Source organism: Salarias fasciatus, chromosome 22 (genome assembly GCF_902148845.1).
Source record: "Salarias fasciatus chromosome 22, fSalaFa1.1, whole genome shotgun sequence".
NCBI classification, from domain to species: Eukaryota; Metazoa; Chordata; class Actinopteri; order Blenniiformes; family Blenniidae; genus Salarias; species Salarias fasciatus.
In genome coordinates this window covers 16,269,597-16,296,928 of record NC_043765.1, presented here as the reverse complement: position 1 = coordinate 16,296,928, position 27,332 = coordinate 16,269,597, and the positions used below count along the sequence as shown (strand labels likewise).

General features: G+C 43.3%; 1 protein-coding gene across 3 annotated transcripts in view; it reads left to right on the top strand.

The window, feature by feature from the left end:
• The window catches only part of slc45a4a (solute carrier family 45 member 4a), a 47,275-nt gene that overhangs the window by 11,252 nt on the left and 8,691 nt on the right, over positions 1-27,332 (top strand). For 2 of the 3 annotated variants that reach the window (XM_030120307.1, XM_030120306.1), the window contains exons 3-4: positions 6,598-7,945; positions 26,093-26,281. In XM_030120307.1, coding sequence (XP_029976167.1) covers positions 7,624-7,945; positions 26,093-26,281 — 511 coding nt within the window. In that variant the 5' untranslated portion in view covers positions 6,598-7,623. Of the gene's footprint in view, positions 1-4,649; positions 4,655-6,597; positions 7,946-26,092; positions 26,282-27,332 lie in introns of those variants that run through there. The other variant, XM_030120308.1, reaches the window with a different exon arrangement.

Genomic DNA, 27,332 nt, shown 5'->3' with positions numbered 1-27,332 from the left:
CTTGTGTGTGTACCCGTGTGTGCATGCATGCGTGTGCACGAGAGGACTGAAGAGTCTCTGTATTCCAGACACAGTATGTTGGTTGAAAGACGGAGATCTCAATAAGACACAGCAGGCAAAACATCTGCTGGTGACATTTAGCTGCATTTTACTTCCTCACTGACACACACAAAACTTTAAAATCACATGTTGAGGCCACAAATAAATGTGTTTCTGTGAAGGTTTTCCAGCTGATTTGATCCAACAAAGGGACACGTGTCTTTTATTACCGGCAATTAAAAGTTCTTTTGTGAAGTTTTGCCGATGTAATGCCAAAAAACAAAGTGCGTGCACTCACAGGCATCTACATACAAATGCAAGGTTTTAGTATTGTCGTTATTCAAGATAGCGGTAAACACAAACTGGTGACGAAAACGTGTCTGACCTGAAATAAACCGGCCCTGATGAGTAATGTAGCGCCGCAGCATAACGGCTCAGGTCTTTGCTTCTTTGTTTGCCTGAAAACTTAAGAGTCTTGTGTCTGTGTGACAGTAACCGAGCACCCAGCCTTGTTATTATTTTTATTTACGGCCTCATCGTCCTCCCCACACAAACATCCGCAGGGCGCCGCTCCATGAGAACCCGATCCTGAGGTCTGCAGCCTTGTAATCTACACCCGGCTCTATATGGGTCACCGCCGTTTGCTTTTCGCCGTTTTCACGTGCCTGGTCGGTGCGTGACACCGACACTCATGTCTGTATGCAATCTGATGGGATAATGACGATAGAATTAGGAGCAGGTACACAGAAGTGCAGACCTCTAACACTTTGCTTGTTTCGATATAGAATAATATTTTCACGGAATTTGGTTGAATTACTGTTGACTGACGATATTTCTTGATGTTTAGCAATTAAATCTTTTTTTTTTTTTTGCGATCACAGACCAAACTTTTCTCCTTGTTTGTTCGATAGATTTTTGATGGTCACAAGCTTTTCTTGAGTCGCCTCACTTTGCCCAAGAACTGTTCAGGTTGTTCAGGTTTGACCTGATCGTGGAAAACTAGATTTCGAAAGCATGTTTGGTTTTTTTTGTTTTTGTCAGGGTTTAACTTGTTTTCCTGGAGTAACTTTGACTCCTCTGGGTTTGGGCTCGGCTCAGATTGAAGACGTGTTGAGAAACAGGGGTGGAAGTTACAAACTCTCAAACCTCTCGTCACCGAAGCCGGGTAGCGGTTTGGGGGAATAAATATGAGCTTCTTTTAGCAGAAAGCAATATATTCATGTGCCGTTTTATTAGGCCAGCAATAAAAATTCCTTCATCAAATTTGTATTTATTGCACAGCTTAGACAATTTAACAGTTGTTAATTTTCAGTGATTTTTCAATGTCTGGTCAAAAGGAGGAAAAAAAAAAAAACTTCCACCGAGAAGCGTTGCATTGTCCCTCCACAGCTCCATTTCCCACAGGATTATCACCTCGTCAGCAGTTCGTTGTGTACCGTCTTCCCCTTTTCTACAGGTCACGTGATACTTTGGTCACATGACCGTCTGTTCCTCTGAGCTGACGGTCTGTCTGAACCACTTCGTGGGTTTCATTACCTCCAATCAAACACCTCATCAGACTCATCAGCTGATCCATCAACATGACAAGTTCACATACTTTTTTTTAAAAAAGTTCCCATGTTTGTTTGGAAGTGTGTTCCTGTCAGCTGATAATGATCGGGATTTCTTTCCCTTCTCCTGTTGGCCTGGAGGGACAACGACCCTCCGAGACATGTTTTGATAAAGGGTTATCAAAGATGGTGATTGTTGCACCAAAGCTGAGCATAGATCTTTATTTGGATTGTTAAAAAAAGATGCCACTGATTACAAAGCTCTATTTATGTGGATTTTGTTGCAGTCATTCCCCCCCCCCCCCCCCCCCCCCCCCCCCCCCTCCATCCAAAGTAAACCACAGTCAGTTATTATTTGACTTTGAGGTGTTTTGCAGCAACATTCTCTGTGGAAACAGAGCAGATTTCTCAGGCATTAACAATTATATTAAATTAAATATGAAAGTAAGTTGTGAAAACAGTTAACAGCATAGTATAATTAGACTTTTCTTCTCGATAAACAGGCAATATCAGGCGTGAGGAGGAAAATAAGTACTCAAGGAATAGAAGCAGGAGGACAGTGAAATACATGAAGTACAGAACACAGGGCTTGGCCTGATTTCATACTCGTGTCCCAGGTAATCTGGTCGAAGGTACAAGAATAAACACTCTCTAAAATAGACCTGGACGACGTGTGTTAAGTGCGTCTACTTGCAGAAGCCTGCGCGTGTGTGTGTGTGTGTGTGTGTGTTGATGTGTGAGACACAGGAGACCGGTGACTGTTAATTTGCTCTTGACCTTGAACTTGACTAGTATCTCTTTGCTTTCCTACTCTCCTTCTCATACATTGTACTGTTTTTTATCTCTCTGTGGACTTAAAAACAAGAAAAATCATTTAGTGCTTTTGTTCACTTCTTCCTTCCTCGCTTCTCGTCTTCAGTTTTTTAATCATTTGTTAATTTTCACGCCTTGAGAATGCATTTTGTTAACGTGAGCTGAAATGCTGAAGTGTAACTCAATATGAGCTGAGCTCATGTTGCATATGCACAAAAACCCAGAGAAACAATGAATTGGGGAGGGGGCAACTGCTGTATTAAGGCCTAACATCAGATAGCGATCGCCTCTTTGTGTTTTATATGTGTGTGTTTTGTGGGACTGACAGTTGGAGATGAAGGGCAGATAGTCCTGTCAGCTGATGGGGGAGATACAGGCAACTTAACTTGTTTTTAAGCCGCATCTTGACTTTAATCTATTGTTGTCTTTGTTAGGAAGCAGACCCCCCCCCCCCCCCCACACACCACACACACACACACACACACACACACACACACACACACACACACACACACACACACACACCTGTTATATTTTTCAAACTCTTCTCTGGAATGACGAGCTGCTCTTAAAACCAGACATTTGTGGAAAAACAACATATTTCGCTGTCAGAACTGACGAATCAGTCGCTCCTCGTCTTTTCAGAGGTATTTGAATCTCTCTCTATTTTTCTTCCTTCAACTTGACGACTCGCATTGTTTCCTGTTTTTTTGGAATAATTGAGCCATCTGGCTCTCTGGCTACCACACAGGCATCCTTTTTTGTTGTTGTTATTGATTACAGATTTATTTTCAAGTGTTTAAAAAAACCCAAAACAAGTGTGTTCTTCACACCTTCGTAATTAATGCTCAACATGTTTTGTGTTGAAATCTGTTATTAGAGAGAAAATAATGCCTTTTCAGACTGGCTTTATTATTTTTTTTAAATCTTAAGCTGTCTTTAATTACAATCAAAACTTCTGATAAACTGATTTGACATCTGTCTAAAGTGTCCTAAAATAAATGTTTACCTGAATTGTGTTTGAGAGGATTTAGATTTTACATCCTTTTTTTCCACAGTATTGTAGAGAAGTGACCAGGTTTTAAGTTTCGCGGGTTAACTTTAACTCTTTTCAAAGCTGCTTTGTTGAATGTCTGACAGCAGGCTTGACTTTTGAAGTTGCGTGATTGGCAGATGTGTTCAATTTCACAGCCAACTTTCAGAAATTTTACAACAGGCCTTGCGTGCATCTACTTGCACATTTGCGCCACATGATCAGGCAAGTAATTTCATCTGTTTGTGCAAATAAGCGGAATCGTCTGTCAGGATTAATTTATTATTTTGTTTTTTTTGTAATGTGGTTTGCTGGGCTGCACATGGGTTTGGAGTTAGAGCGTTGTTTTTAAAACATAAAAGGTGATTGTTGGGTGGTAATATACCGTTATGACTGACTTTAATAAGGAAAATGTCATTAATGTAGTGAACAATCTGGAGTTATTTAAAGACGCAGTGACACTGTCAGGATAAAGGAAACTTGAAAACAAATGCCCGGCTGCATTCAAACAATGACTGATGGCAGTTTGGTGTGTCTGGATGAGTTGTGTTGAGCGTTGCTTGGTAAACATCACCGTAAATACCGAGGCGTCAGCGGGAGGAAATAAAAAAGTCAGTTGCTCACCAAATAGAGATCTGTTGTTGTGACTTGTCTTGCTATGAGTGGAGGCTTTTGGCGATTTTGGCTCGTCCCGCTGACGGGTTGTGGACTCGGTTCTGCCGGCGGCGGGGCAGATTAGTGTGTATTTGCGAGGTGGCTGCGAAGGAGGGGAGAGACTGTTATGTAATCTGCTGCAGTGTGTGAGGTCAGGTGAGGGGGGGTGGCGGCTGTATGTGAGTGTTTTGCGGGTGATAAAATATTCATGGCCATCTTGAGTGCATCATGAATGTTAATGGAGACATGTGAGAGGAATCAGAGAAACCAGCAGAGAGATGAAATCTATTTTCACCTCCGTCTTCGTTCGTCCGTCCGTCCGCCGTCTCCTCTGTTCGCTGCTTCCTCTTTGACCGACTCGTGCCGTCTCCCCTCACTCCGGCACCGATTCCTCCCACCGTCCACCTGCTCAGACCTCCTCTCTCCCTCCTGCCCCTCTCTCTCTCTCTCTCTCTCTCTCTCTCTTTCTCTCCCCTCCTTCCTTTTTGCGTCCCCCCCATAAGAGGCTTGACAAAGGTCTTGGCTCTGTTATGATGTATGGTTGTTGTTCACGTGGGCCGTGCTGGTGTGTGTTGGGTGTGCTGAAACGTGCCGTCTCCATGGGCTTTAATCCAGTGAGCTATAAAAAAAACACACACACACACACACACTTTGGAATTTTACTCAGCTGGAAATGGTATTGAACTTCAAAACACATGGTTTTCCTCTCTCTGTGTGAAGTCTGGTTTTAACCGACGGCCTTCATTGCTTGTACTCGTCTTTCTTCTCCATTCATATACATGTATTTTCTTCACAATAAACACACACACACACACACACACACAAGGCCTCTGTTCAAAACAGTAGCCCAATGTGAAAATCTCTGCGCTCATGCAGCACATTGAGTTCTTTCATGCCTCCCGTCCAGTTCAAAGACTGTCCGAGTGTCTGTGAGGATGAATCATGTGCTCAGTGCGATTACACTCTTTGAAAATGGACTCTTTTCATTGCAAAAATACACACGTGTGAGTGTGTGTGAGTTCGCTTTCGGGTGTGTGCCCATGTGCAGCACCTTTTTAGACGCTTCATAGTAAGTCTCGACTAAACAAACTGAGACTCCACACACCGACAAGCATCGTGTTTATCAATGATTGCATGTTTGAAGGTAAAACTAAGGTCACGGTTGTGGTGAAGGTGAAAGCTGGGCTGTGGCTCATGACTGTTAGCTGTGAGCTTCAGCTATTCCCCAACTAAATGACTATAAACCAGCGAATGAGCCCAGACGGCCTGCAGCCATAACGTGTGACGGCTTAATTGCATTTGAGTTGTGGTGTCAGCCTGTTGGTAGACTCAAACAAGTAACACGGCCCCAGTTACCAAAAGGTACTGACATTTTTCTCAGTGCAACATGTGATTTTGATCTTGAATTTCAAAGAATAGCAACTCTTCAGTAAGAATGAAGCCATTTTGGTGGATTATACACAGATGTTCCAATCAGGAGTTTTCTACAAATGGAGACTTTTTTCGTTGAAGAGGTTTTATTGACGACTATTTCTTTCCAAAAAAAAAAAAAAAAGAAAGAAAGAAACCTGTAAAGCCACATTCCTGAAATAAAAGAAACAGTGAAGTGTTTCAGAAAAACACCAGAGGCAGACCTCGTAATTACCTGCAGGTCTATCCACAAACCTTTGTGGGGAGAAAAATTCCTAAAACACAAGAAAACACTGCCGTATAAAGGCACAGAACATTAGCATTTCAATAGAAGGAGTTCTGCTGAAGGAGTTCTGTCATGCATCCAAAGGGACAATAATTTTAGTTCTTAGAGGTGAAAAGTAAGTGATTTTTTTTCAGGTGTCTTTCTTATTCTTTTTTTTTTTTTTAATCCTGAACCCCTCAGGTGACGACGACGATGATTCAAAGATAAAATGAAACGATCAAAGCAGCCGAGAGCAACATTTAATGACGTTGAATGAAGTTGCAGACTTTGTTTTACTAATTTAACAGAACTTAACAGTGTTTTGTCACGTTTACAGAATGAATTTAGCACTGATCACGTTAGATATCGTTGACATCGACAGCAATGCTTTGACTTTCTGTTTCCATTGATAAAGTAAAATGATTTACTTTCCAACTCCAATTACTGATACGTGTCTCATTGCTGGTGATTTACAGGGTGGACTCACTCCATCAAACCTGCTATTACAATAATGCGCAAACATGCAAGTATATTTGATCAAAGATCCAAGATGTCTTAGAAAAGGCTCAGTTTATGTCAGTGAAGTTCAAAATTTGTTTATAAATTTCAAAATCAGTAGTTTTTCATTCTTACCAAGGTCTTTTTTTCCCCCATTGTAAGATCTGTACTTGTACTGAAATAAAGAATGTGATTACTTTTGGCCACATTTTCAGGGCTCATCCTTCCCACACGTGGCTGGTTTATGCTGACTCACATGACGTAACGTTTTGGAAATTAGCTAACTTGTGATTTTCTTTTTTTTTCCCTCTCTCTCTTTCTTCCCTTGTCTCCAGATTGATCAGCCAATCGATGGGGATTTTCAGAGGAGCTCCGCCAACCGTCGCCGCCCGCCCTCCACCTTCTCCCTCCTCCCCCCGCGGCCTGCTGCTCGCCCCCACCCAATCCGTCATCCAGCTCTCCATCCAGCCCCCCATACACAAAATGACTCTGAAACTCTCTGAATGGTCTTCTATATGGATTTTTACTGCTTCTAATAGACAGTAAAAAAGAGGGGGAAACCTCAATGACAAAAAAGCCATAAACACACACACACATACACCACACACACATACACACACATATACACCACACACGCACACACACACACACACACAATCTGACACACAAACACTGTCATATCAACGTACCAAATAAAGCTGACAGAGATCTACAGGCAGCGTCTCACACACCTGACAAACGCAAAGAAGAAAATGCACAAAGTCACTCTTGGAATGTACCGCTCACTCTTCCTGTGAAATTCAACTGCTTCCTTTATTTTTGGGGATTTTCTACAAAGCTTTTGCAAAGCTGATTTTCTTTCTCTGATTTTTTTTTTTTTTTTCCTTTCTTTCAACCGTGGGTGGAAAACAAGGATAAAGGAGTGCTGAGTTTGGAGGTGCCGTGTTTTTTTGGAGGACAACCGATCGCTGAATTTGATTTTCGTTTTTTGAGGAGATCTGGAAATTCAGATCTGTTCTCGATCTGTAGATAAGAGATTAGTTATTATTCATCCAGTAAGCATCTTCGTTTAATTTCAACCCAGGTTTAGTTTTCTCATCTCTTTTTCTGTTTCCCCACTTTGATCCTTTTGATGAACGCTCTAGAAATAGATGATATAACCAACAAGTTACAGCCACTGGTTGCATTTTGTAGCTTGTAAAGATTGTAAGTTACTTCTAGGAAGTCGCTACTAGTTTTTTGAAGAAACTGCGAGTATCTTGACACAAGCTGGTCAGCAAAAGTACCGTTTTCTCTCCACATTTATAGTCGTTCCCAGATCTGTGTGCTCCAAGGGGCGTGATTGTTTTCCCGTTGCGTGCATGCCCTCCACCATGCCTCCCCAGAACACGGAGGCTGACGCCATGCAGGTCGGATCTCTGGTGGGTGGGGCGAACGCCAAAAACTCCACCGCCGCGTCCAGCTCGGATGAGGAGAAAGGAGGAGCGGGAGGCGAGACGGATGGATTGGGCGGCGGGGGCGCGGGGACAGGAGGGGCTCGAGGAGGAGAAGAATCGGCGAGCGAAGGATCCATCGAGGGCATACCGCTGAAGAGATGGGTGATGCACGGCGCCGTGATGTTCGGCCGAGAGTTCTGCTACGCCATGGAGACGGCGCTGGTGACGCCCGTGCTGCTGCAGATAGGTGAGTCCAGTTTGCGCGTTAAAAACATCAAGAAAGATGCTCTGCCTCTCGTCTGAAAATGCCTCTAAATGGATTTAACATGGGTTTTCGTAAATTGGAGAAAATTAGTAAACAACAGTATGTGAAATATTCATGCCTGGAATGGAGCGTTAATCTCTTTTCCTGCCGCTCCACTAGATGACAGATAGTTCCACCAGACAGCTCCGTCTTCTTCGCCTTGTTCAGATGGCCTTTTATTAGACCTGCTGTGTCTGACTCACACTAAACATGCATACAGAGACACACACACACACACACACACACACACACACTCTGACAGAGCTCAGGTCGCGTTGGGCGCACCGTACCGTCGGTCCCAGCCAGCGTCACCGCTGACAGCTTTTGAAAATGTGCCAAACGGGATCCTGCTTTCACTGGACCGGAGTCTCAGAGGGTGAGAAGAGTGAAAAGCAAGCCACAGGAAGGAGGACATAACAGCAGGGACATGGCAGTGAGAAGCCGAGTCTATAAAAGGCGGCAACAACCGTAGCCTTATTTATAATTCAAAGTCATTTTCCCTGCAATCCTCATTCGCTCTTGTTTCTTCCCCCCCTCCGAATCTTCGCTTCCCCCTCAGTGACGCAGTGCGAGCTCCTCGCTTACATAACATGAATGGGAGGTCACTCTGTGGGCAACATGACTCCTGGCTGGCTCACCGAGGATGAGACGCCACGGGGTGCCATTCGCTCCCGATTTTTGTTGCGTTTGAAGGACGGCGTTTAGATCTGCCGTGCGTGCGGCATTTGAAGAAGTCAGGCTTCATGCTGCAGTCCGCCGGGCTGTGCGTGCGTTATCTAACCAATTAATGTAGCTTTACAAATGCAGGGTGCAGATTCTTTTTGTTTTCCTTAGAGTTGCAGCTCTATTTAAGGCCTGTCTGGTGTGGGAGCGTAGGACACCTAAGCCACCACACATCTTTTTGCTAATTTTAGCCGGGATTTTGCTGCTCTTGAGTGTTTTTTTTTTTTTTTTTTCCCCCTCTGGGCTGCGTCTGAGCCCTTCTTAGTGATTTTACGAAACCACTTGGGGGGACGAGAGCTGAAGATTATCCCACTTAAAGACAGAAAACTAAAGCAGACAGTGACTGGGGTGAAGCTGAGGTTAATCCCGTCGTGTCGTGTTTTTCCTGTCGGGCCAATTGAGTGCCTCTCATAATGACCTTTTCGCTCATCGTAGTTAGAGGTTTCTTACGATCTGAATGAATTTTAAAGTTGAGAGCAAACACGCAGCTCACTGAGGCATTTTGTCCACAAGTCATTTCAACGTGGTGAAGAGACGCGCTCGCCACAGTCTGTTGTTTTCGTCGGCTGTGCCTGAAACGTCGCTCCATTTGCTCGGCCTGCAGGCCCGTCGGCATCGCGCTTGCTTCAGGATCAGACCCTTAAATTTGCACAAAGAAATGTTTTGGATTGTCAGAGGTTGTGTCGTGAACTGCAAACACAGTATTATCATGTGAAAACCTATAAAGTTGACATAGCAAACAACTGAAGATACTCGACCTGTTATTTCAAAACAGTGTCATCCAAGTCGTGTTGCTGGTCGCTGTAGCTGATCCTGAATATGAGCAAAGACGGCATATATGCTCTGGGTCCGCAGAGAAAACCCACTGATGCACAGGGAGAACATGTAAAGTCTGCCGCTCACATTTGGGATATTGTCAATAAGTACTTGGAAATACTTTTTTAATCCCAGAGGGAAATTCTTGTGAAGTTCACCACATCACAGTTTCACCGCCTGCAGATATTGACCAGAATTCTAAGTAACTTCAGCATCTTTTTCTTTTCTTCTGACAGAAATATTTGCTATTTTAAAGGTTTTCCAGTTTTTGGCAGATAGCCAACAGGTGACTTTTTACTCTCTGCTGAGGTTGGAGACACAGTTAGTTAAATCTGGGAGGGAAGTTTAGTTCTACAAAGCCACAAAGCAAACAAATAAACAAAAAAAATATTTCCCATGAGAAAAACTAGGGCTTGTTGATAATTACTAATATAAAGGGGTCAGTACAGGCTTATGGTAAGCTCATGATCTGTCCCAGTGACACTTTGGAGAGATTTTCCTGACTGTGTCGTGTCTGGTCTCATCCGTTATATCACATCAGGTCGGGAACAGTTTGGCTTGATCCAAAATGAAAACGATGAAAATGCAATTTGCGTCTTATTTGATTATGGGATGGAAAGTTTTGCTTTACAGGCGTATTAATAGAGCTCGATGCGGTGTGTCCTGTCAGCTGTGGACTGAATTCAGAACCAGTGGGAAACTGCAAAAACAAACAAAAAAAAAAAATTCTCGAGTGGAACTGAATCATTTTTCTAATGACTCTCTATTGTGTAGTGTCGACAGGTCCATTGTGACGGAGTTGAAAAACTGCTGACAGAGCTAACAAGGTGCATGCAACGTGGAGGCTCACATGGAAAATACATTTTGGCTTCTGTGTTGAATGACTGTGTGAACACGGAGATGCACACTCGGCCTAAAATAACCTGAAAGGTTTTCGTTTTGTTATGATTTACAAAATTTTCAGAAATCCTTGCTGAAGCAGCTGCTGTACCACAGTTGTACAGATGCGTTCGCATGTGTTCAAATTGATATTTTTTCGCACTGACATGTTGAGACAAACCTCGACGGGCGGACGTCCGAGTATCAGGATCACATTTATTGACCCTCTGCATGTAGTTGGAGCTCCACGCATGCACGGGTTTGACTGTAGCGGCTGGAATTAGCTGGATAGTCGGTAAGCTTGCTGGCTGGCTCTCCCTGAGTGGGACCATTGTGTGTGAGTAACCCCACAACACCCGGGTCAGGGAACGAGAAAGGAGAAGTGTTTCTGTGCGAGTGTGCGGCGGACGAAGTTTGGTCAAAGAGCCCATATTTACACAACGCTGAGAAAGGATAAGAAACTTCTACCTTACAAGGTCTTGTGTTGAGGTGCTTGCTGGGTTTTTTCCGTTCTCTTACAAGGAGACAAACTTTTTCCCAAAAGGAAGAAACACGTTTTGAGGACATTGAGCCAGGTTTATTTATAATTTAGAGGTACAAAAACGATGAGACCAGAGAGGGCTGAGCCCTGTGTGGTACAGTAGGTGTAGACGGTTATGAGAGGAGATTGAGATGGAGTTTGCAGGATTTCTTGTGCCTCTTGCTTCTCAGTGCATCACTGCCTCGTTTCAAATACATGAGATCAGAAGAGTCGGACTCATTTCAGTCCAATGCTGTTCATTCGCAAATCAGCAGGACCAATAAAGTATTTTAGTTCAAAGCAGTAGGAGTTCATTCTGAAACCCTTCACATATTTACAGAGCTTATCATGAACAACCTGCATTTTATGTATAAAATCAGTGCAATTTTGTTTTCGTACCTTGAATTTTTCTTGTTTCTTTACGCAAAAACAGAAGATTGGGTCGTCTTCTATTTCCTCCAGTTTCGTGCATGCCAAAGAGTGTTTCAAGCTTTTTTTTTTTTTTAGATTACAAGCAGAGCAAAATATTGTCACATTTGTTTTCCCAAATTATGCTGAATGTGTTCTTTTGCATCCAGCTCTCATTTCTCCAACTCAGCATTGTGGGGGTCTCGATCCCACTCTGGTTGCCTCGGAGTGACGACAGGGTGCAAGTTCGACGGGTCATCGGTGTATCGCAGAACAAACACACACTGACTCACACTTATGGGAACATTAGAGTCGACAGTTGGCCTCAAACACATGTTTTTGGTCTGATGCAGAAAACCCACCCCACACACTCTCATGGACAGAACCTTGAATGAAAGACCGCCAGGTGTGTCGGCTGTAAGCAAAGCCCAACAAGAAAGTTTTGGCATCGGGAATTTACCAAACAGTTGGAAGAGCTGCTTGCTTTGTTTTTAGACTTTACTGATGAGTCGTCGTTATTTCAGTGTTGGTGCATGCCATCTAAAATTGCATGGTTTCTGATAATCATTAGGTTGTGAGTGGAGCAATTCACCCAGTTTTTCACTGACCCAAACAATAATGTTGATAGATGCTGCAGATAGGACTAAATCCACTGGAAGACCTTGATAAATTGAGTTCAGTCTTAAAAACAGATCTCTTAAATGAGATATTAGCAACCAGGCATGAAGAACAGGCAGATGAAAACATTTTTATTTGAAGTCTTTCAGCTCGAATGCTGATCCGTCTTTGAGGGTCTTTAAATGGTGACGTGATGAGTTCAGGAGTTCTTTGGAAGACATTAGTTCTTTGTGCAGATGTGTTTCACTCTTGTCCTTTGCGAAAGTCACCCTCAGTAGGATCACCACCTAATGAGTTAATGCAGCTCGGATTGAGATAGGACCGAGGAGTCACGGAGGAAAAACTATGGAAAGGGAGGGGAGGGGGGGGACCATGGGACAAGGACGAGTTGGGGAGTGAGGAGGAGGAGGAGGAGGGTGCAGGAAGCGCCACTGCAGACACTGTTCTGTCGTCCACTTCGGTAAGTGTGGCACATTACATAACGAGCTTTCTCAGAACTGAGCTCAAAGTGACACAGAAAAAGCTGTTGAAGCATCACGATGCCAACTGCAGACCGACCAGACATGAAGCCAGCCGTCAACAGGCCACCAAAACGGTCCCTGGTCTTATCAGACACGTTCATGTCTGGCCGCTGCAAATTCATACAGTGTTGCCGCCATAACAGAGGGCTTATTCATGAGAACTGGTTACAAAGACGGCTAAAAACAATCCGATTAGGCATGACTGAACATCTGAGACACTGGGCAGTAACTGGAAATAAATTAGAGATCTCATGTAAATCAAATTTCTATTCCAGGATCAAGATTTGGTTATATGGAAAACTTCAAACAAATATTATTCGACGGTAATTTCATTTCGGGAGAGCAAGGTATGGTCTCATAACTTTCCATTCATTTATTTACGTTGATGATAAAGTCTCTCTAATGTAATCCCATTAGCACAAATAATTTATTGACTTCACATAAAAGGCTGACAAACAAATTATACAAGTTAATGCAAAGTGTCTGCAAATGAGCAGGTGACCTCGACACACCCATACTGTCCTGAAGTGTCCATCGCTGAATGAATTGATTATGTACTTGCAACGTTTTTATTCCACTTGCAAAAGTGCTGAAAAAAATCATGTAGTAGAGTTTTCTATGAGGAGGATTTCGATATCCCAAGATATCCGATATCTGCTGAAGATTAGTTTTCACTGCGTCACGTGTTTTATCCAGGCTGATTGACTGACTCGCTGTGGATGCAGCTCTGCGGGACCCAAAACAGTCCGGGCCTGGCAGCCCTGTGACATTGTTATCCTTGCTTCGAGACCTTTGTGGCTTTACTTAAGGAGATTACTTCAATCCAACAAGAAATGCCCTTCTATTCTCGCAGGTTGTCAGGCTGAGAGCAGCTCAGTGGTGTCAGTGTCTTCATCCTTGCTTCATTTAATCGCCATAATTTCTGAAACATTAAGTGTTTGTAACTTTTTTTTAACGTAATCCATCTTATTTGTTGGAATCCATTCGCAAAAAGTATTCAACATGCTTGCCGTTACTCCCACCAGCAGATCCTCAGCCAGCCACGTGTCTTCAGTCCTGTTGATGCAAACCGTATCGTCTCAGAGTTTTTTATTTTGCTGCAAATCAGCTTGATCTTGTGTTGTTTGTACGAGCGTGCCAGGTATCCTAATCCACGGAGTGATCCCATCATGTCAGCCGGTCTAATCTAGCAGATGACCTTGCAGACAGTGTAATGCAGGGTTATATAAATGACTGGCTTGATGTCACGGAGACTAATCACCATAATCTGGCCAAATCATTCATGGGACAGAGTCAGTGGAGGGCGACTTAGATCCAAAATAACTTCTTTTGGAAATGGTCTGACAGGTTTTTTTTTCCAATATTCAGGTGTGTAGAGGGGAAAGAAAAACTCTCTGCAGCGATGTAAGGTGAGATATTATAGCATCAGGTAGTGTAAATTGTATTCTTGCCACCTTTTAGAAACAATCTCTCATCCTCCGATATATTTCTAACGTGTCGGCTTATCTCTACAGAGCGACATAGAGAGAGAATCGAAAGGGGAAATAACCACGTCCAGTCAGTTATTTTGAGCTTTTCCTTTTTATAACTCTTGAAATCATCACCGCAGTAATTTTGTTCATTTTTGTTTTTTTTTTTATCAGTTATTACTGTGCACACAGACACACAAAAGGCTTTCATAAAGACCTGTTTGCTCGGCGGCGGCGTTGCAGAGTTGGGTTATCGGCGTAATCTAGATGCAATGAAAGATCAGACCGACAGGAAGTCGACGGCCGCGGTTGCCTGCGGTACGGCCTGCGGACCACGCGGGGGGTCGCTGAAAAGCTTCTGCCGTGATCAGATCTGTTACACAGGTCGACCGATTCTGTTTGTGTTTGGGACGCTGAGTACATGCAGAGTCAGGAGATACTTTAGTCTTCAAGACAAAGCTTCATTATGTGCGCTGACATGGGCGTGCGGGCGATATGTTAGGTATGCGTGTTGCTATTAATGTAAGATATGTAAGGAATGCGGAACTGGATTTGTTTGTCAGCACATTGTTCCCACCCCGCCCCTCCAGGGAGGTGAGCTCATCGAAAACAAGCCGCCACCAAGCTCTCAGGTGATGAGGACGGACAATGAAAACATCAAAGGAAGCACATTCTTTAAACTAGCACAGAAACCAAAAATCACTTTTACTTTATTGACATATTGTTTAGACATTGTTTTACAAATTAAGGTAACGACAAAGATGCTCTTCATCCTTCTCCCTTTCACATACAGGTAAACGAGACTCACAGATTGTGTTGTCTCTTCTATGTCGTTTACGAAATTAGATATTCTGCCTTTCTTAAATTTTTTTTTCTTTCCTTCTTGGATTGTTTATTTTTGTTTTTTCATGTTTGAAATAAAGCTACTACTGCGACACATCCCACATGTATCCACAATATATTCAATTGAAATGTAAATGTTTCCTCAATGAGCCGCTAAATCCATATTAATATTTCCCCATATTATGAAAAATATTGAAGCAAATAGACATATCGATGGCCAAGCTGACAGTCGGCGATATCTAGGTGGAAGTAAGCTGTTTACTTTTAGAAAGTTTGGGGTGAACAATCGTTTTATTAAAAAAAAAAAATAGCTGTGGCTGTAAAACAAATTATTAAAAGGACAGGTATACATAAATGAACAGAGATTTTGCCCATTACAAAACAGTTTAAAAAGAAAAGGAAAAAAAACATGCAAAAGAAACGTAAATGCAAATGAATAAACTAATAGAAATAAAGAGGAGACTAAATAAAAACAGTGAAAATGTACAACATCATTATTGACTCTCTATTTAAATGCCACACTCCATTTTAATGCCAATGTGACAAATTCATCATCAGTAAGGCGTCAAGTGTTTGCTCCTTTAAATGAAGTAAAATGTTTGTATTTTTGCAAGCAGGTAGATCAGTCAGCAAACTGCCTTGCATTAGTATTTTTCCGTGCTTCAAGCAGTCGGGTGGAGTCATGTTTTGCTCTCACAGTAGGTCAGACCCGCAGGTGTGTCGTAATCATTCGATCAAACACGATTTGTTTAATTAGGTTATGCGGCCTCCAGAAGGCCTATTATTAAAATAAATTGGATGGAGACACACCTGTACACAACCTCCAGGCTCAGAATCCAACCTGAACCCAACCCTTTAAAAACACGAAGCCGCTATCGAGTGTGTGAGTCACACTGATGTCCTCCTGTTGTGCACAAATCCTGAATAGTGGAAACATCTTCACACGCCAAACTCTCTGGTGTCAAGTGAGGACGATCAGGTTTCCATGAAGGTAAGGAAGATGTGCGCACACACACCCACACACTGCGTACATTAGTGACCGCCATGCTGTTTTTGTGATTCACGACTGTCTTTTTAGACGTACATGACAACATGCTGCACTGGAGTCACTCAAAATGACCAGAAAATCTATAAAACTGTGACACACACACACACACACACACACTCACACACATACACTCAGGCCTAATAGCAGCCAGTGAGCACTACAGCAATGAATAACCTCGGGGTGATTGTTTTTGTGTGTGTTTGTGTGTGCGCTGAGGGAGGGGTGTTTAAAAAGAAGAGCAAAAAACATCTGCTCTCTCTCTCTCTCTCTCTCTCTCTCTCTCTCTCTCTCTCTCTCTCTCTCTCTCTCTCTCTCTCTCTCTCTCTCTCACTGATGCTCGTTGACTTTGGCGGTGTATTAATGAGAGGAAGGACTGATGAATGCTGACACATTAATCTTGTGCCTTAATTTTTTTTTCTGTTTTCAGTTCAGAAACAGTTAAACCAGATTAAACTAGAGTTTTGTCTAAATGGGATCACATTTCTCCATCTGGATGGCCTCTGCTTGATCACGTGATGAAGAGATTTGCAGCATTGAATTAATTACTGTGTTTGTAGTTCGCAAAGATCTGGTAATGAGATTCATATCACAGTGCAGAAGTTATAAATTCCATAAATGCTGTTATATTGCAATGCCGTCACTAAAGTTGGAAGAGCCAATAGCTTTTCCATTTAGTTCCGTTTATTATTTCAGAACATTTTAATAGAATGTTCATGTTGTGTTTTGGTCCATACTGGCTTATTACTGACCAAATCCTATAAAAGCCTCACTTTTTGGACCTGCTGCAGCATGGCTGACCTACTGTACTGGGGCTTACATAATACTACAGCCTGATCACCGCCGATTGGTTTTATTGATCCCCTCTGCGGTAGTGAAAGGGCAGCAAGTGATTGTGGTTCGTGTTTCCGGTGTGCGAGAGGTCAGCCCAGCCAGAGACCGCCGCCCCCCCGCTGTAGGTCACGCATGCTCATATATTAATGTGACTGACAGATACAGGCGTGCTGGTGACAACCAAGTAAATCAATTAGCATTAATCATTAGTGGTCTTTAAATGTGACACCTAAAACCTCTATATTGGTGTTTAATACCATCTCCTCTCTCTCTCTCTCTCTCTATCTCTCTCTCTCTCTCTCTCTCACACAGTGTCCCAGTAGGAGGCAGCTAGTTTACTGCAGTGCTGTTACATAACACTGCTGACTGGAAGCAGCGTGTGTGTGTGTGTGTGTGTGTGTGTTGTGTGTGCATGCATACATGCAGGCTGGCTCAATGCCACCTTTTACGAGGAGAGATCGGTCGGCTGGGGGGGGATTTAGCCCCCATGTCCAGCCTTACTCCCACACCGAGGATAATATCCGCTCTTTTTTCTTTGTTAACTCAGCTCCTAAAGCACTCTCAGAGCGGCTCTCGCTCGATATTAATCAGATTTGTTCGCGCGTGTGTACAAAGTGAAACCCTTCATCCTGTGAAGAATGAAATTAACAATCTATAACAGCGCGCTCGCATTCGAGCCGCGCTCCGGTGCTAATAGGTTCACTCCTTTATAAATGTCAATACAGCCGTCGTCTTATTTTGATTGTTTGTTTTGATTTTGAATTTAAGGTTGTTTAACATTCAGCTTTTGATTGAGTCCAAGCGGCTTATGTTTTCCATTCAACTGGACACTGAATATCATGACTCGACTCAGGCGGTGCTGCGTCGCTCGTCTTCTGCATTTTGAGATCGCTGCGGATGTGCGAGTGCTCGTCGTGCGACTAATGTTCCCGTCGTCTCCTGTTACTGCGAAGCTCTCTCACTCTTCAGCTCCACTTTTAATCTCTCCCACGTTTTCTCTTTAGCACTCCACATTCCCCCTGAGTCGCGATGCCGTCGGAAGCTACTTTCCGCTGATGGCGCAAGGCGGTAACTTTGTGTTATAATTGTATTTGCTGTTAGTACAGCGGCCTGCGGGTCTCCAGGTTTCACAGAAATCTGCAGGAAGATGCAGGCCGGGCTGAAAGCTATTAGCTCAGCATTTACTGTGCCTATAAAAGGTTTTTACCCTCAGTGAACTTGATCCGACGTTCACGTTAGGTCAGGTACTTTTTTAATTAGATTCGCACGATTTAAGGTTAGACTATATTCTTGAAATCTTAAAAATGTCTAACAGTAATGACAAACTAGTTTATAATATAATAAATAGTTATGTAATGTGGCGTTTGCATGTTCTTCCTGTTCCAGCATGGGTTTTTTTTGCCCTCCTACTGTCCAAACACAAGTGTTAAAGGTCAGTTGTTATTTCTAATCCTTATCCTTCTCATTAATCTTTTTGTTTTTTTAATGAGAACATTCCTGCTGTCACCAGTGATTAATCTTTACACCAAACGTTTCAGCTGTTGGTTTAGTGAAACACAGGCTCCCGTTTCCCGATGACAAGCTCTCAAAAGTCTTGAAACGGCGCCTCTGCAGTGTGGAAGAACCGATGCCTTTTCAAAACTCACTCACCAAAGCACATTTGATCGTTCATGTAACTGAGCTGCTTTAGTGATTCTGTTTTTTCTGTGGTTTTAGTTCGACTTGGGAACATCCCAGCAGGGCGAGAACTCATTATGCATTTTCTTTTAAACTTAGTTTTCTTCACATATGCATATGAGTGATATAACCAAAAAAACCACAGCAGATTCCTCCATTTTTCCACACACAGAGAGCTTCTGCAGATATTTGTAGAGAATCAATGTGAATATCAGACTATAATTCAGTGTTGGCGTCAAACCTTCAGCCATACGCTTTTCAATAATACAATATTGATGTCATGAGTTTAATTTTTTAAAACCGCCCCATCGGAGTCCATCTGTTACAAACCACAAGTGTTTCTCTCCTGCTTCTTCTTCTTCTTCTTCTTCTTCCCTGAGCTCTGCACCTGATTCGCCTGGTTTGTTTATCCAAAAACACCTGCTTCCTCCTTTCCTCCGTCTGTGACTCCCTCGCTCTCACCCTTATCTTCCTTCCTGCTCACTTTCTCCGGTGGTGACCTCTGCCCGACTCTCGCTTTCACACCATTTCTCCCACTTTTTTTTTTCCTTTTTTTCGGGATGCTTGTCATTTTCCTTGCGGTTTTCTCACGCCAGCGCAGGATATGAAAGAGCCGTTCTGTGTTTGTGTGAGAATGGGAGGGATGGGAACAGGAGAGAACAAGAGGGGAAGACAACAAGGGAAAGAAAACGCGAATAATGTTGTTTGTGCGATATTTTCTGGTGATTCACACAACATTCGCCTGATAAACCTGTAAGCGATTATGACGATGATCATAGTGCACAAAAGAGAGTCACGACTCACTTTTCCATCAAAGTGACCATAAGCATGTCAGATTTTGCGACACTCTACAAGTAAATGCAAAATACACGGGAAAAGGGTGTTTCTGGTTTTCATTGGTGATGTAATTTGGAGTGTGTGTAACAGTGACCGGTGGGTGGAGAAGTGGCACACACACTAACGGGGTGTTGATACAATGGGGGAACAGGGAGTCGCTAATAATGCGTCCCCTGGGTGTGTTGCACTAGTTGGTGCCTCACCCAAAAGATTTCAGGCGAGACAGAATCAAGAGGAGATCTTACCGGTTATACTTGATCCTCAACAAATTGACACAGAAAACTGGCTCTGGGTGGGAAAATAAGATGGAAATGTGACATTAAATTATCAGTCCTGCTTAAAAAACAACAGACAGCTGTCACCGGCAATTAACTGGGCGATGTGTTTGTCAGTTATAATCATTCTAGCTGCTCATGAGCCACACTCACTGAAAACTTCGCTATCAATTACTGGAGTTGTTTACACTTTCCTTGCAGTCGATTTTCATGCATCTGCATGGTTAATGAGCTGTAATAAAAAAGCTGCGGGATTCATTTAGTTTTTTTTATGTCTTCTACGACAACAAAGTGTATTTTATCCATATTGTAACTGTGAGAATGTTGTTCTGGAAGCAGTGTGTAGCTGCAGGAAATACTTTCAAATCAAATTGTGTGAGTGAAAACAAGGAGAGGGTTGTTGTGAAAATGTGCTTGGTTGGAGGGATTCATAGTATTCATATCAACTGATTTCAAAGCTCTCTTTGAAGAAGAAATATTTTAGGATGGTGGGATGGGAAAGAAGAAGAAGAATGAAAAGGAGGCTTGTTTTATACAGTTAAGAAGTAATCAGGTATGTACTGTACAAAAATTGATATTGGATTATGTATCGGTTAAGTGACTGTTTAAAGCAGTGTTTTGCTGTAATCCTCGGTGTTTAGCAGTTTGATACATGGTCAACATGGGGAAACACACATTAAAGCAACAAAAACGCTTTGATGAATGGCCATTTTGTACTCCCAACAGTCACACATTGAGCTCCATTTTTAGTGTGTGAGGAAATGTGCATAAAGCGCTTTGATGATAGATGGAGCAGATTGGTCACTTTGACTTTCCCACGTTCAATCAGCAACACTCAAACGGCCTGATTGCAAACTTCTGCCCCCTCCGTCCTTCATCGTTTCCTCCTCTCACCTTCTCCTCACTCGGTCCTTCCGTCTTTATCTGAATTCCTTGATGTTACTCCTTTCTCACACTCCTTCTCTCCCTGCTTCGTCTCTCCCCTGTCTCTTTCTGCACTCATTTCTTTCTCAAATACTTCCTGCGTCTGGATTCTCTCAGTATTGTTCCGTGTGTGTGTGTGTGCGCGATAGTGCATGTGTGTGTGTGTGTGCATGTGCTCACATACAGTACTCGCAGTGTGTGGGAACTCAGCTGAGTGTTTGTATCTTTCATACAAGGTGTGTGCATGTGTGTGGGAACAGAACCATATCTTTGTTGTGTGTGTGTGTGTGTGTGTGTGTGTGTGTGTGTGTGTGTGTGTGTGTGTGTGTGTGTGTGTGTGTGTGTGTGTGTGTGTGTGTGTGTGTGTGTGTGTGTGTGTGTGTGTGTGTGTGTGTGTGTGTGTGTGTGTGTGTGTGTGTGTGTGTGTGGGAACTGTTTACTAGGATTTGTTTTCCTGTTTTGATGTTGACAAACCACCCGACAGTCCGATTCCTATCTGCAGCTTTGTTTCCCGCTTTATGACTGTGCCACTCTTTGACTTTTGACAGGTATTGTGTGTGTGTGCGTGTGTGTGTGTGCGCGTGTGTGTGTGTGTGTACCGGTAGACCTTTTGCTCGCTTTTTTCAGTCTTTTGTCTTTCAGAGTTTGCATGCATTTCCAAGTGCTTGTAAATATATAAAACAGGGCCAGAATGAATGAGAGACTCGGAGTCCCCCAGTCTGAACAAACCCCGCCGCAGGAAGCGCCGTGCGGACGACACGGCCATATTAGGAGACAGGAAGTGTAGGTGATGGAATCCCCCCGGTGACAGAGTTCCCAAGACCTGATCGCCATGGAAACGCAGATCAAGCCCAGTTTATGGGCCCCTCAAAAGAAAGCGAGAGGCTGACATTTGTACGGGACGACGGGAACACAGCCTGTCGAGTCTCAAGTGAGGGCAAAGAGCCAACGCGACGCTCCCGTCGGAGTCTGTCTGGCAGCGTCACTCAGTAGTACAAGCAGTCCAAATTTATACCGGTCTTGGGGAAAACACGGGTCTCCGAAGTGTCAGGGTCAAGGAAGTCTTCTTACGTCTACATACACAAGTGTTGCAGAGCGAGGCGCTGGACCACAGATGCTCTCAATGCTCTGCCTGGACAAATAAGAGACGCCGTGAAGGAAAAGAACTGATAAAACCCTCTGGCTTTGGAAGTGTGATGTGAAATATGTCAGCTTGTGATTTGAGTTCTAAGCTTCTTTTTTTAATTATTATTATTATTTGAAGCTCATTCCATTACATTATGCAGCTTCGTTCACATGTAACACATATAAGGCATGTGTAAATAATAGTGACGCTGCTTTACGCCCTATTGTATTGTCCCGATTACAGGTATGTCGCGGCATGAAGGGAAAACCTGAGCAGGTGTGTTCAGTGTCACACAGTTCAGATGATTCATAACAGCGGCAGCTGTCACAGTAATGCTGTGTCGCAATCGTTTGTGTTTAGTACAGTCGGGGTCAAGCAGAGGCTTTCTCAGCTCACCGTGTTCCTCATTATCATGATTGCTATGATCATGTGTAAACAAAATGTTTAAAATCATGTAGTTTCACATATGGGCTGACTTCTGACCATGGCTAAAACATCTCCTGCCGCAATGTGCTATCGTCCGTTTATTAGAAAGCAGAAATGTCTCAGTCTCATCGTCCACCTAAAGCAGAGCGCCAAACTCATTTGACTTCAGCGGCCACATACAGCCCAGTATAATAACATTAATTATAGTCAACTCAAAATTGTAGTTTTGTCTTAATTAAAAGAAGGGTTCTGAAAATGTTTATTTTGATGATTTTTTTTCTTGTAAACCCTATTCTGGGCAGCCTGGAATCTAAAATCATACCTAGAACTCGCTTTGCAGCCGCTTTCAGGCTGCAGGTGTACATGCCTTTCATGCTAATGCTATTTCACTAACAACAAGCTGCATTATGGGCATTGCTGCCATCTGCTGTTCACTTCAGTTTTCTCTCAACTCTCTGTTTTGACAATTAGGAGTCTTAGTTGTTCATTGGAAAATTGCAGTGAAGCTCTTATTTGTTATTTTTACCTGTGTGAAGTTATCCCGAGAGCAGATCAGACCCTCTTATGAACCAAGTCTGCTTGACTCCATTGATCTAAAGGGAAAAAGGCAAAAGAAACTGATTGGACAAACTCAGAGTGAAGACTGGTGGAAAGTCCAGTCTGCCTCTTCGATAGTGTGCATTTTTGAGACTGCAGGGAAGAGAAGTTAAGCGGTAAACTTTTGGGGACCGTCTGGCTCGGCGTCTCGGGCTTTGAGATATCCACAGCTCACAATCCTCTCCGCTCAGAAAAACAAGTGATTCATCCAAGAAACTGCCGTGATTACAGCAGGAGGTTCTTCGCATGACGCGTTTCGTGAACAAACAGCTCTCCTTCCTCCCTGCACAAACTTTCCAGACAATCTCTGTAGCTGAAAGTTACTCCATCGACCTCACACCGCTGTGTCACAAAAAGATTTTACTGCATTTCACAACATTTCTCCTCCTGTGAATTCATTTATACGTTAGTCGAACTCTCAGTGCCGCGGCATCAACAGAGCCTCAGTAGATAGTGAATATTTTTAATCAGTCTCCGCAGGAGGTGGGGACATTTAGAGCATCTCCTGGTGAGTGGGTGTGATGACACTCAGGTGTTGACATTTGGATCCTTCCAGAGGCATTAATTTATATTTAGTGAAGTCTTAATGTCTTCTTGATAAAATTACGTGTCACCAATTCACATCTGCTGTCTGGCTGTCGTCCTCCCTTTCCATCTTCGAGTAATAAAATGACAGTGATGTTTTCCTTCCGTCGTCATGAAGCAGTGCCACATTTCTACTGCCTGTCCTCCTATTGTAGATCTAATAAAATAAATGATGATGACTCAACTGAAGTCATGTAAAGGGAAATGGTTCAGTTTTAGAGATGTTTAAACTGCAGGTGGACGCTTTAGAAAGAAACCAGAGTGTCCTCAGAAGGAGACATTACGAGTGTCCGTCTGGCCTCTTGGCTCTGTGGAGAGACAGAGTGGCGGCCAAACGGCATTTAATTTGTTTTTCAGTGAGCTGCATCAAGCGACAGGTTCTCAGCGAGACAGTGATCAAGTTCTGATTTAATTATTTTCGCTGAGCTGAGCGACTGCCTCCTCCTAAACTCTCTCCTGCTCTCTTAATCAGCTCACTGAAGTCATGATACTGGATCTGAGGCGCAGCGTAAAACTTTTCTGTTTATCCCAACGTTTATAATCAGTTGTGTGATAACTCAAGGACACCGACTAAAAACAGTCTTAACGCTCATCGTATAACCAAACGCATCATGTGTGTCCGATCCCAAAAGATCAGACTCCAGTGTGGACAGTCGGCACTTAGCATCCAAACAAAGACGAGACTTTTTGTCATGAACAAACCGAGTATGGCGCGAGCCGTGAAACAGCGGACACAATGTGCAACATCTCAGTCAGTCAAAGTGTTTTGGAGGTGGAAAAAAACAAAAGTTTGCACAAGCAATGGTTGGGCAAGGAAATTGTCTCACAAGTCAGAGCTTTGCTGCTGTTTGACTCACAGCCTCGGTGAAGTCAGGGTTTGAAGTGCTTCTGTGAAATTAGGAGACTAAACACCGAGGCTGAGAGACGGGAAAGAGCAGCCAACATGCAGCGACAGCCCGCTTCACCTTTTCACTGCTGAGATCACATCAGCATCAAGTCCATCATGTGAGGATGGCTTCATATGCACATGCTCTCTGAACGCTGAAGAAGAGACTAAATGGAACAACTGTGACAAGGAGGATTTCAGACTGAAATGTTCTGAAGTAATTTGAGGAAACGTTAACATTTTCAGAATGCTCTTCCGTGCTGCTTTATCCAAAAGGTTGACAGGTGTTTTTCCCGTCAATATTTGAGTAACATTGAAAACATCTATTCAAGACTAACCCTCCTGACCTATACAGTAATTCCTTTGTCCAGGTTAGGCTGAAAATACACAAACACTGGCAGGCACAAAGGCCAACAGGTTCACAGAACTCATTTCAGCCTGTTCAATAAAAACCCCTCAACTCGTTAATCCAGCAGGTAAATATTTGACGCTGCGTTTGCTGTAGGTGTAGCTCTGTGTGAGCGAGCGAAGTGGTGAACATGCGTCTCTGCGAACCGGTGACAGCGTCCCGCATGCCCTCCGCCTTCTGCCCAATGTCATGAGCAGCGCTGACTTGCTGGGATTGGCTCCAGGACACGGCGGCCGTGGACAATGGCCGGATTATCGGCAGAGGATTAAAATTCCAATAATATTCCAACCTTTGAAGGGAAACGGTGCTGGAGACGTGCTCTATTTTACAATTATTCCTCCTCATTCACGCCATCTGTGGTAATCTCATATAGTATGTCAATCCCTTTCAGTCTCTCCTGGCCTTATTCCCATTCAGAAATAAGTATTTTTAGGAATTACTCATCCGAGGTTAAAACCAGGCAAGTCTGTAGAGCAAGTTGTGATGACTTGCTGCGGCGACATTTGGAAACAGCCAGTTGGAAGAGACTCCTCTAATAGGAATTAATCATCATGCAGGTCTAATCCTCCGTCACAGTGTATGTTTGTGTTATTTGACGATAGTGAATGCCTGTCATTCATTTGATGGCTCAGTTTTAAATTGCTTCTTTAATTAGATGATCTGAGGAAGTAGGAAGTGGTTTTGCTGACAGGTCTGTTTGACGAGTTGACGCCGTGTTGACTGCTTTATATTCAGAGGTACTGAAAACATGCTTCGCTTCATTACTTTGCTGCGTCCCTTTGTGTTTGTTGTGCCAAGACTGTTTCCATTTGCCCGTCCTAATTTTAAACCCTGTCGTAGAGCAGGTGTGTTTGAAAGCCTCACCTGGTCTCCGGAGTCAGGAGGTTGCAGATCTCATGCAATTAAATATGAGCTCGGTAACAAGGCCACTTTAACCTCGGTTAAACTGAGGTGAATCTACTTGAATGAATGTTAAAGGGAGAATAAGAGACGACTTTTCTCACTCGCCAGCATCTTTCTTAAAGCCCTTTCATCTTCAAGATAAACATTGACCTGCACAAACACGGCATGATTAAAAATTGGCTGCAAGGCTCTGGAGCGTCTGTGTTTTCAAAAGAATCGAATTAAGATTTTTTTTTAAGTTCATGATCTCTCCGATATTAAGTGAGAGGCTCAAGGAAGTCTGAGAAACCAAGTCAATAAATGAGCACACTCATATTTCTGCTCATTCTCTCTGGATCGAACAGTTCACAGGAGCTGAGCAAATATCCACGGGACCTGAAGTGGAAGTAGAGGCTGCACTTCATGTTTCAGCTGACTTTTTGTTTCACCATAAAACAAGAATAATTACGTCTGAGAAATAATTATTTGATGCAGTTCTCTTACAAATATCTGAGTAGGTGTTCCATAGAAATAAATATGTATTTCATAGTGTGATCATATCACCAAACATTTCATAAGAGATGTAGAATCCAGTCAAATCACTTGACTGTTTTGTATTCACTTTAATTGGAAAGTGTTGGCCCCACTTTGACCGCTCAGATGTTACTTGCGCCCCCTGGTGGAGAATGTAGGAGTTCAGTTAGGTGTCAGTTTGGCTGAGCTTTCCACTCTTTCGCCTTCTTGTCTGTTGCTGTTGTTCTAACTCCAGTCTGTCTGTCTGTCTGTGCAGGTCTTCCAGAGCAGTACTACAGTCTGACATGGTTCCTCAGTCCAGTTCTTGGCCTCATGTTCACCCCTCTGATCGGCTCGGCCAGCGACCGCTGCACCCTGCGATGGGGCAGGAGGAGGCCGTTCATCCTGGCTCTCTGCATCGGAACGCTGATCGGAGTGGCTCTGTTCCTGAACGGCTCACTGATAGGTGAGTGTGTGTGTGTGTGTGTCAGTCTGCTCATGAAAGAGGGAACAAGGTTTTATTTATTAACATTTGGGCACACAGGTTCGGAATGACGGCAACATAAAAACAATGAAATCAAGTTTAATTCTTTTAAATCCATCATAATTAAACTCGCCACTGCACAGACGTTAACTTTGCACCGTTTCACTGAACGGTGTTATCCAGCTCCGGTGAGAAATGAACTCCTGAATCTGAAATACGTGAGTGCTGTGGCATTACCCCAGCATGCGGCCGTCTCGCATAGGAAATAAACAGTACGGCCTCCTGCTGGGGGAAGCAGAACATCACGTACCATACGTTTGGCCAGCTGAGAGTCCCGCCCTCTGTACGGTGAGGAAAGTTACCCGCGACTCGCCCTCAGCTTATTACATCATTTAGATGTCAATACAAGGTCTCGTCCAGTCAAACCGATGGATTATCTGTCTATCAGGCAACTCAGGTATTGATTTTTATGCTATTATCATAGTTCTGGATGTCAGTTTCCCACACATATCTGTAAGTCTTACTGCAATTGTGTTTCCAATTCCATACTTGTGCGAAGTTCATTCTATTTTTCCCACATGAAACAAAACAAAGTGGGCCAAATCAGTGATAAAGGTACAACAATAGTGGACAGGGTCCTTAAGTTATTTTCTAAATATAACTAAGAGTAATGAAACTTACAAGGGTTTATAAATAACATGAACAAGGCTCAGCGTCGACTGTTTATTCTCAGTAGGTTCGGTTCACTTCACCTCACTTTTGTTCATTTCTGCCTCCATTGTCCTGCAGACAGACTCAGGTCGCTTTAGGGCACCATGGAGGTGTGTGACAGTGTGTGTGTGTGTGTGTGTGTGTGTGTGGGTCTGTGTGTGAGCGCCATGCCAGCAGGGTTACAGAGCAAAAGGCTGACCTGAATCTGTGTGAGAAAACAAAGCGAATGGCAGAGGGTGAATTTCCATGCTTCAAAATATACATTTATATGACTGTGTGAGAACAAGAGAAGGCGCCATGGGAAATGTCTCGTAACCTGTAT